Source organism: Macrobrachium rosenbergii, chromosome 11 (genome assembly GCF_040412425.1).
Source record: "Macrobrachium rosenbergii isolate ZJJX-2024 chromosome 11, ASM4041242v1, whole genome shotgun sequence".
In the NCBI taxonomy this organism is placed as follows: Eukaryota; Metazoa; Arthropoda; class Malacostraca; order Decapoda; family Palaemonidae; genus Macrobrachium; species Macrobrachium rosenbergii.
In genome coordinates, this window is record NC_089751.1 from 44,883,901 (window position 1) to 44,895,616 (window position 11,716).

Here is an 11,716-nt window from a genome sequence, read left to right on the forward strand (position 1 = left end):
TACAGTGTTGTTTTTCGTTTTGTATGGTCCTAAATAACTTCATTTCGAAGCTTGCACATTTGCAGTGTGATTACCGAAGTCTGCATTGCATATGTGAAACTCTGTAGCCTAAAAACTCAATTTTGACGTTCTGAGTTGAATGTCACAGCATATATGACAATTGCGAATGATTTGGACTTTCTTCATTTGCAAGCGTTCATTTTGTTTTTAATATTCATTCTTCAATCTCTGTAGACTGAACAGATCCCCTTTCCCTTTTCGTTATCAGGAAACTATTATTTTCAGTGTGACAGACTCTACAACTGAGGCATTGTTTCTTTCCAATTAACCAACAGCGCGTGGTAGAATCTGCCTTATGCTGATGTATGTGGAGAAATCCATCAATTCAACACTTTGAAACCATAATCTAACCCTTCAATACTAAGTGGCCTTAGGAAAGCAGCATGTGAATATCAGATTACTTTTAGGCTCAAGGAAAGCGGCATGTGAATGTCAGATTATTTTAGGCTCAAGGAAAGCAGCATGTGAATGTCAGATTACTTTTAGGCTCAAATAAAGCTTAAAGTCAAATTTTTGTATGGTTTCCTTTTTAAATATTCCCGTCCAAACTTAGGAAATTATTTTTCCACATATAAGTTCACTACTTGATTAAAAAATATGCAAAGCCCACGAAAGACGAAAATCGAATTTCTCAGTTATTAGCTTAGAAAAAAAGTTAATATATTTAGTAATGCATTTACATCATCACAGAAATTCTTCTAATAGGAATTAATATTGAAGACACAGGATCAGAACACCTCAGTTAAAAAGGAAATTGAATGCTCTCTAATCAAATATCAGCGTCATTTACTGCTACCGCCCAGATCTGGATCCTTGATACATAAACAATTTAATGAATAAAAGTATTTGCTGTGTTCGCTGCTATTTTATTCATCTGGTAAGGTAACTTTTTCCACGTGTTAAATGCTCTCTTTACGACTTACATAACAAACTCTTGCACCTACGGGCTAAAATGCCCTTTATAATCGGTGAAAAAGCTAAGTACATTTCTGATGATATGATAGCAACTCGTTCAAACATTTGTAGTCCTCATATGTCTGTCAGATAAAAATTGTTAGCAAACATCATCGTGTTATTTATTATCATAATGCAATATTCTTCTTTACAAAATATACAGTACTAGCTGAATTTTTAAAATTAGTTCGTATTTATCATTAATTTCTTTGCTATTAAATAAACCACGGGCTTTTTTGATAAAAGATAATATGTCAAGACCTTTTTCGTTCAAACAATTTCTTAATTACGGTTTTCAGAGTAGCATTTTTTTTTTTTTTTTTTTTTTTACTTACCATAGTCTTCCAAATCCCGGTTTTACTTTTGGGATCACATGCGGGGTTTCATTCCCATGACTGCCTGAATGTGATAAGACTCGCTGAGAGAAAAATGTGTGTACCTCTCTCCAATTCAAGTACATAAAGGCAAACTTAACCCTTTTAGCACATTTTCACGGCTTGCTCATTTCCTTCACACAGACATCTCGTTTCACGGTTTGAAGGAGGTAGGTGCTATTACTGTATTGTATTTTTTCCCATTCTTTATTAATAATTTTATTGATCCGAATCAATAAATTAGGAATCTATTTCTATCAGTAGCATGTTAAGTAAGGTAATAAAATGTAAGCGTCTTGTGTCTACGAGTTTTCACAGTGTGGTCTTAAATATAATAAAGACTACCTGAAGTCAAGCTTCTGAACAGCACAGATACGAGACCAAAAAGAAAGAAATTATCTGTGAAAGGAAGGTTATTACAAATAGAAGTAATTGAGAAAATAAGGTGTAAATTTAAAAAGACAGAGAGAGAGAGAGAGAGAGAGAGAGAGAGAGAGAGAGAGAGAGAGAGAGAGAGAGAGAGAAGTGATATCTTTATTACTATACATGAATTTAGCAGAATTTTCAGTGATTCCTGAATATCAAGTAACTTTTCCTTTGAGAACAGAGTATTTCAATAATGTGCGGTTAATTGCTTCAGTATTTCGATCTGAAATTATTATATTAAAAGATAAAAATTGATTTAGGATAATTTCCTGTCGCGTGGTTATTGATTTTTTTTTTTTTACAAATATTTGTTCAGGTTTCAGTCAATATATAATTCCCTCAATTTATTCCTTGTAGCTTCTAATGTTTCAGTCAATATGTAATTCTTTAAGTTTATTCCTTATAGCTTCCAGCCCCGTCAGGGGAATTCTGATTACAGTGTTGTTTGTCATTTTGTGTGGTCCTAAATAACTTCAGTTAGACGCTTGTACGTTTGCTGCCTGATTGCCGAAGTGTACGCTGCATACGTGAAACTATGTGGCCTTGAAGCTTAAGTTTAACATTCTCAGACGAGTGTCATAGCATATATGACGAATGCAAATGATTTTGTCTCTCTCTATTCTTCAATCTCTGTAGACTGAATAGATTCCATTTCCCTTTTCGTTATTTTGATAGTTTCCAGCATCTCAGTCCTCGGAAGTGATTCTCATAAAATGTCAGTTGCCATATCGAACCTCACGTTGTGGAAAACAACATCAGCGGGATTTCTCTGGCCCAGGACTTATGAACAGAAGGGAATAAGGTGGTAAGAATAGTGTATGATTAAAAAGAACCCATCAACAAGGGACGAGAGATAAAAGTGTAGGATTGCTTGTGAGGCTTCCTGCCAGTTTCGAGAGATGAATTACGCTATCAACAAGCATTTTGCCGCTAGGAATGAGCTGCTGGCTCCCATTTGACTCATTTCCTGGCTTTCTGGTTATTTCTGATTCTTCTAGACTGGAAAATCAGTTCCATCTTACGTGATTCGCTTCATCCGCAGGAGTTCGTGTTTTTTTTATAATTTTTTTATATACGAAAATCTGTAGCCGATGCAAGAGTGGTCAAGTGTGAAGCTTCTCTGTTGAGTCAATGAAGACCGAGAGAAAAGCATGAGATCTGGCACGTCTTTTTTAATTCTTTGTCAGAAGCGTTTGGAGACCACAAACCTCCTTCAAGCGGCCGCCTGAAAAACCCCCTTCTCGCAAATTTGAAATCTTAATGTGCAAAATCTAATCCCCGACTACTAGACAAAGGGCATGCTTTTCGCAAGACTCTAATACGAACTCGCTAAAAACATTGTCTTGATTCCTTTTAACACGAAAACCAAACGAACAATAGACGTAAATAAATTTCTTTTAACAAGAGAAACAAAACAATGGAAGGAAATGCAAAAATAACCTCCTTGGTAGAGAATACAATAAAAAAACGTGAATACAATTAATAAATTTCTGAGCAAATTTAACAATACATGCTAAGTTTACCTTCATGTTTAACAAACAGGGCTATGTCTATTAGAGATGTAATGCAATTACGCTCCAGTCACAACAAATACGGAATTCGGTTTGTATACTGCGAACGTATAGATTGATTTTTTTTTTTTGACAACAAATGCGTCCGGTTGTCATGAATGTTTATTTGATTTATGAATTCCTATGAATATTTATACTAAGGTATGTTTCTGGTGTATTTTTAGTGAATACATTTGTCGCTGAATGATAACCCGAGCGGTGTACATGTTTACTATGACCAATGTCTTTATTTCATCGTAAACCAATTTGATTAAATTTGGAGATAGAAAAATCCCGATCCGCATAAGCAAATCATAATTAAATTACTTTTTTTATTTAATTACTTGTATCTCTTGTGACTATAAATGAAAGAATAGAAGTAGGTGTCGCAAGAAGAAGAATCGACATATCCTTGGTGCCATGGACACATTTTCCTACTGACAAATGTTCATTTAATTCGGAATTTAGCTAATCTAGATATACTGGATTTCATTTTGACAAATTATTACTTAGTTCTCTATGAAGTTTAATTTGGTGGCTAAATACTAGAATTGTTAAATGTTAATCAGGAATTCGTGGACATTTCGTTACAATTAACATGAAAACACTAGCAACCATAACTGACAATCATTATGTAACATAACGGCAAAATTAAGTTCTGAACTCCCTTGCAGTCCACATCTTCCAAAAACAGAAACCCAAAACTCCTGGTTATATATATACAAAAAGAGTAACTGGATATTATATTTCATACTGCTTTCCATGATCTTTATGACAGTGCTACTGCCTCTCACTAAATAAAAATTTTTCGTAAACATATTTGTCAACGGCATTATAACGTACGCCCGAACACACACAGCACAATTAGTCGTTCTTTAGACCCTGTTCATTACCGAAAAAAAAAGTTTGTCATTCCAAACAAGGTGGAGATAATCAGTAACAATTTTTCTTTACTCCCGAGTTGCCTTGTTATTCAAATCGAAGTTATATATTTAGATGAACCTCTAAAAGTAAGTACGAAATAAAGATTACATTTCTAAAGTGTGTAATAGAAAGACAAAACAGTTATGTAAATAAACTGTGATTGACGTCATTTCAAACTTATTTACAAATACATTCATAAATCACATGAAGTTGCTTATGGTTTCGCATTTAAATTGGAACTGAAGGAAAGTTGCCACTTAGGCTACCATTGGTTTGGATAAAATCGAAGAGTACAAAATGAAGAAGCATCACAAAGAAAGAAATGCAAGATGTAAATCAGCTATCAAAGAGAACGCGATTAACAGACTGGATTGCACCATAGTGCATACTGCCATGTCTAGCTTCATTGCCTAATTCCAACCAGCGTACATGTCCTCCTTTTCCTGAGTAAATGAAAATAACTTTTTTTTCAAATATGATCATTTGGAAATGAAAACGATTGAGTTTGCTGCCCAAGGGATACCAAGACCGTCTGTATTAAAGTTAAGCTATAAAAACATCTTTCCTCTGGCAGACGAAATTGCTGCTGGGGCTGCGGAAATGTGCTGTCTCATTTAAAGCTTGCCACATATCACTTTCTGATATACTTTTCTTTAACACTCCTTAGAAGTCAAAGAAACTAGTGACAAGTTTTTTCTGCATTTGACTTGCCTTTTAATATTTACATGTATGCGCCTTCTTGCACTAAGAGTTGTAGCCATCGTCCCTTAAGAAAATAAAAAAAAAGTTGGTTTCTAAGGCGATACGTTCTCGCGTATCATCCTGAATATCAAGCATAGTTCGAGAAGGCGCCGCATGCAGAGTCCTTCTCATCAACCGACTGAAAGGACTCGGAGCAATTTTCAGAAGTGACAGTCGTTCGAATTTGCAACAGTAGACATGGTGTTCGTTCGTCTAAACTGGTAATATATTATTTGGTCTTTGTCACTTGTTATGGTTTAAACAGACCCTGTTAACCGTAACTACTATTTCTACTATTGAATATTCAAATATGGAAAATTTGACAGTGTGCATTGTTTTATTACTGTATTTGTATGTTCGTTTTACTGAAGTATTTTTAGACGTTTATAGCTACTTGTACGAGTGTTTTTATTGTGTGTGTGTGGTTGGGGGGCCGCGGGTGTTAGTGGATGGGGGCAGAAATAGCGAATAAGAGATCTAGAGAATATGGGAGAACCGAAACGTTAGAGCGTACAAAGGTGGATGTGCAAATCGACTGGTGAAGGTAGAGTGACAAAGGAGTGGAAGAGACAACAAAGAAGTGAACAGGAAGCTGATGTGTGGTCGTTTGTTATTAATGCATCGGGCGCTTCTCGGGAGAGGAGATTCCGAGAAACAGAGCAAGGGGATGAAAGGGTGTCGTTCTCGTGGCGTGAGAAACATTTAATATATTATGTTATCGCTGTTTCTTTTCTTGCCTCTTAGTGGTTTTTAATGCGCAGTTTAATTATCCTTTTTCATTCAGGTTATTGTCTGATTTTCTTTTCATTCGTATTGCTCTGATGTCAAATGCTCTGTATATTTTTCAATCGCACTTTTATATCGTCGTTGATTTTGGCAATTTGTTTCATCAAATATGTTATTGTTTACCTGCTGTTTTCGTATATATGTATCCATTTTCTTTTTTGTTTTGCGTGTCCTGGTTTACGATATCTTTGATATTAGTCTGTTTAACACACGGTCCAGAAAGAACAGGTCAGCCAGCGCGCACCTGGGCATAAGATTCATTCACAGTGTAGAGAGCTAAGTGACGTCACGGTTCCCCTGTACAAACGTAGTCGAACTAAAACAAGTATTAGGTCAGTGCTTTCTGCAAGTGAGGTCGACACCAGAACGCATTGTTTGCTGGTGTAATCTTCCATTTCTTCGTTCATTCATCAGTTGAAATGCCAAACAACTGCTCTGTATATTTGGGTGTTTCAACACGTACGTAAAAAAAAAAAGAATCAAACGTAAAATATCACAGTTTTCCAAAGGAAAAATATTACACACCAGTGGGTACAAGCAGATACAATCAACACAGAGTGTGCAATTATTTACTCTATTCATTTTAAACCACAAGATTGCGAAGATGATATCAAGTCACGATTACTAGGAATTCCAAGTCCTAGAGTCTTTGGAAGAGATGGTGTGCCGACTCTTTTCTACCGAATCGTAAGTCAGATGTCGTTATGTTTTCACTGTATCGTTATAGTTTTGGGTTTAATAATATATCAAAACTAAATAGTTTGCAAGTAACAACGAGTGTGGTAGTTGTAGAAGTATAATGGTGATAACATTTGCATTAATAATTTGCAACCATCAGACATTTTACTTGTGATATTGTTGCAGGAACATTGCAGTCGGAAAATGTTAATTTAAGGCGTGAAAGAATGAAAAAACCGGATTGCCGAAGATTGGTTAGTGATCTTCAGACAGTGTCTTCAGGGGACGTAGGTTTGCTTGACAACAGAGAAAGTGTTGGTCAAAAATGCGGCATTTCAGTAATTAGTAGTGATACAATAGGCTCAAAAATTCAAGAGCAGTTGGAAAGCGCAAAGGCTAGAATTAAAAAACTTGAAGAAGAAAATGAGCACTTTAAAAAAAAACAAAATGTTCATCTGAACGAAAATATGTCAAATTTAATTGAAAGCGAAGTTCGTATCAGAGTAGAAAATATACTAAGTCCTTTTTATCAGTAAAACTCAAATAAAGGCCATATTATGCCAGAAAAGAGTATGTGAATGGAGCAGCGAAGGTATAGCCAATGTTTTTGCTCTTAGAAGTTTAAGTTCTAAATGCTGTAGGTATCTGAAAATCGGCACTTAACGATTATATGTTCGTTTACAAAATTATGATGATCCTTCGTATCACGATGATTTGGCAGCTGTTACGGCTAATATAGAAGAAAGTAATTAAAGCAATGAAATTCTTGTTGACAGTGACAAGTGCAGTTCCAAAACTGCGTTGGTTGGCAGAAAAACATTGATGTGTTAAATATGGCCAAAACTGCTTCAGTGAGTTTCCCGTACTAAATTCTAAGAGGACATGTTTGAATATCGTAAGAGCAATGACAATAGATTAGAGAGAGAGAGAGAGAGAGAGAGAGAGAGAGAGAGAGAGAGAGAGAGAGAGAGAGAGAGAGAGAGAGAGGATCTCTGCTATTCATATTTGAAATAGGTTTTCTGAAGAAGAAACTTTCAGTTTAGTTTACGTCCGTAGTAAAAAAAAAATGCCTATGGTATAAATCATGCGTTAGTATACTGTTTTGCCGAATATTAGAAATATAAAAGCCATTCCTAGCCATTGTAAATGTGAATAAAAGTAAAGGTAATTCACTTGATATGAAAATGATATCACAAGTAATCCGCAGAACTCACCATTAGAGAATAATGGTTGATACTCGCCTTCTTTTCTAACAGAGTCGAATACAGTATCCGTGACTGAAGGTCTGATGGTCAGATATGCTCTTCATAATGACGCTATTCATGAACCAAAAACCTTCCTGTATATAAAGAGAACCTTCATATCATAAAGGAAACGAGAGAGCATAAATTCACGCAAATATGTTCACCACTTATCTGTCGTATTTAATAATTTGATTGCATACATTATCATCCGTGCAAAGCCGTCTCAACTAAGGGCTGAAAATGCATCATACAGCAAACAGATAAACGAAAGAACCGCTAAGTCATCTTCAGATAACCAGGGAAATCCTTATTTAAGCACAAACATCCTGTGTACAACGGGACTGGGTAGAACGACAGACCCATTCTCCGTCTGAAGCAGCGTTCTCGACATTTTCCTGAACTGTTTGAAGTTCAAAAGGAGAGAACTCGAGTCACGGCTCTCAATGCCGAAGGGGTGAGATCTCTCTACCTGTGTCTGTAGTTTCGGTATCCACCGGCGTGTTGCCCACCAGTCCTGTCAGCTGTGAGCTTCTGCAGAGGTCAAGGGTCAAGCAAAATCATCCTTAAACAGCTGATGAGAAACCAGGAGGATGTACTCTTTTAATCCTATTCCTCCCTAAGGGAAAAACGCATATCATAAATAATATGCAGACAATATGTGGATGATAGGCTATATATATATATATATATATATATATATATATATATATATATATATATATATATATATATATATATATATATATATATATATATATATATATATTTATATATACAGTAACTATATATGTATATATATAACTATGTAGTTATGTATATATACATATATACATATTTTATATATATGACTATTTATCAGTGTATTTAAAGGTGCCTTGATTATACAATGGGAACTGCCCTTGGTGTTGAAATTCAGAATTCTTTTTGGGATGAGCAGAGTTTTTTGAGAACTGAGCAAGACACAGTTGCACATACGCGCAAACGTGTAAACACACACACACACTATATACTGTATATATACACATACTGTATATATATATATATATATATATATATATATATATATATATATATATATATATATATATATATGTGTGTGTGTATGTGTGTGTGTGTGTATACTACTGTACAGTCACGATATTACATAGTACGGAATGGAATATGGGTAGTGTATCAAATGGTATATGTTATCGGCGCTCTTTTCTTTGATCACCTCGCCTTTTAAATCTTATGCATCTAATTTTATACTTTGATTTGGTAGGTTATACTGGTGCTTTTAATTATATGAAATATATACAGTACAACAATGACCCGGACGCAGCATCACGACATATGGCTAGATTTTTTACATTATCCTTTCCATGAAGAGCATTATATGGCATTCAAAATAAATAATGTTACGTTGTATGACATTACAAGACATCAGAGTGTAGTCGACTGCTGTTTATGATAAAAATGAAAATTAATCCAGATGGCAAGGACTTGAACTAAACATCCAACATACCCTTCTTCCCCTCACAAATGTGGCCCAAAATCTCAGAATGGCAGGAGCTGAGAGCATCGCAGTTCCCGTAACAAATAATATGACGACAAACAGATTAACCAACACTTTTGTTGTCACGTAGTTTCTACAGTTTTTGGTAAAACAGTTTGTCTAGTTTATTGTTGCTGTGTTATCAGGTAGTATTGCAGTGCTGTACCATTATAATTCCTGTGACTTCAATAGGTTTATTGACCTACAGTGCGTTTGCTAAACCTAGGCTAAGCAAACAGGAAGGTTAGACTAGGGCTATGGGAAAGGTTTATCGCTTCAAAGCCTTTTGGCCAAGATCAAAGTATAGTATAAGATAGGTTTAACTAGGCAGCTCATATACACACTTCTTTCAGAAATCCGTATCTCATTCGACCTCTCAGTGTGAACTGAAGAGAAGATATTACATGTCCATCATACAGTTATGATTTCCACGTACGCTGAGCGAAAACAGTGTATGTGAACCCAGTTTTAAAGAAGAAATTCACAAATAAATAATATTAATTTGTTTTATGTTTGCGCAAAAGATAGACTAATGCCTGTGTAATAATAATTTTCTTAATTCTGTACATCTTGCTACCATAAGGAAGGTAATGTAAGTAATGCATTTTATAGATAACCGAAAAATACTATAAGTATATTCTCTGATTATTCGGAGACCTTTTGGCCAGTTGTACAGCCATCTTAGTTTAAAATTTGGTACTAGCAGAAAAGGTCTAGCACTATACCCTATTTCTCCACACTTAATATTTGAAATTTTTGGTTTTAAAGTACATAACATAACTCACGCTGTTTACGCTCAGAATTCAGTTTCCCTATGTAAAGTTAACATCCGCAGATGGAGCTGTGCATCTCAACAATCGATGAACAATGAGTAAGCCTGTTGCGTGTAGACATTAGCTTCCAAGGCTTACTTATTTTTGCAGCTCCTTTATTTGTTTAAGTATTTTAACATAGATAAATAATAACTACGTGTTACAATTTATTCAGCTCTTCTGATAAGGTAGGATTTTTTAAGAATTTTTTAATCGTCTTTTCCCATTTCCTGAATAAATTTTCATTTACGAAACATAGATGCTATTTAGAAAATGTTAAAGATTGCATCTTCTGTACGTTTACATAGTCATTTATGAAAATCAAGTTTTTCTATGCAAATATGTTACACAAATAATCAGACATTTGTTGTTTCTCATTTTTTTTGTCGTATGTGGTATTTGATGTACAATTTTATAGCTTATGTAAGGAATGCATATAGACATTTCTAAAGTTAAGTTTTAGGATAATTTCCTCCGTAGGTTAGTTTTGCTCAATTAACAAATACAATTTTTCCTTTTTTTACAGGTGATAAGATTATCACTTACAGTAGGTAACACTCTACACAGGAGCAAGTGATTTCCAAGATGGTGAATGGACTTAGTGAAGAACCTCTTTCCATCCCAACACTTGGGAGGCCTTTTTTCTTAGGCATGCTGTATGACTGTAGGTCTGACAAAATTTTACTTGGTGTTACATTGTGGGAAAAAGAGACTCTGAATGTAAGAGATGTACAGAGACATGAGTCAGCTGACTTTGAAATCATCGCCTCTGATACCATTGAAGACAAGTCTTCTGCACTGGATGTCAAAGCGGGTTTAAAACTTAGCTATCTTGGAGGGATGGTGGATGTGTCTGGATCTGGGAAATACCTTGAAAACAGAAAATCTTCAAATCACGTGGAAAGGGTAACCTTGAAGTACAAATGCACAACTAAAACTGAAATAATGACAATGGAGCAGTTAGGGAAGGGAAAGATTGAGCACCCAGAAGTTTTTGATCATGGTACCGCCACACATGTTGTAACAGGAATTACATATGGAGGCAATGCTTACTTTGTTTTTGAGAAGGAGTTGTCTTCAGATTCATTCGACAAGAATGTTAGCGGAAATCTTCATATTATGGTCAATTCCATTCCATCCTTAAAGATTGATGGGAAAGGGCAGTTAGATCTAAGTGAAAATGAGACAAAGGAAACCCAGAAATTCAGGGGCAGGTACTTTGGAGATTTTTTACCTCAAGATAACCCATTAACTTTCGAAGAAGCTGTCCGTCTCTACAAAAGGATTCCAAATGTTATTGGAGAAAAGGGAGAAAATTCTGTCCCAATAAGTGCAAGTTTATACCCACTTGCCAAACTAGACAGCAAGGCTTGTAAACTTGTGAGAGAGATCAGTGCTGTTCTTGTCAAGGAAACAGAAAATTATTTGGAGGATCTGTATGAACTGGATGTGAAATGCAATGATCTTCTCAGATCACAAGCAGTTAATAATTTTCGTGGAATTGAAGCAGAAATTCAGAAATTTAAATCTTTATTGGCTACTTACAAACTGGGATTCCAGAAAGAGGTGACACAAATTCTTCCAAGCATCAGAGGTGGAAATAAAGAGGAAAGTCAATTAGCAATTATCTTGA

General features: G+C 35.3%; 1 protein-coding gene across 4 annotated transcripts in view; it reads left to right on the top strand.

Moving 5' to 3' along the window:
* The first annotated feature begins 5,076 nt into the window (after window positions 1-5,076).
* LOC136843393 (cytolytic toxin-alpha-like) overlaps window positions 5,077-11,716 on the top strand; it is a 37,771-nt gene continuing 31,131 nt past the window's right edge. For 2 of the 4 annotated variants that reach the window (XR_010854542.1, XR_010854543.1), the window contains exon 1: window positions 5,117-5,250. Coding sequence is in view for 1 of the 4 variants with exons in the window: in XM_067111743.1 (XP_066967844.1) it covers window positions 10,669-11,716 (1,048 nt within the window). In the remaining 3 variants the exon portion in view is untranslated. Of the gene's footprint in view, window positions 5,251-10,609 lie in introns of all 4 variants that reach the window. The other 2 variants (XM_067111743.1, XM_067111744.1) reach the window with 2 other exon arrangements.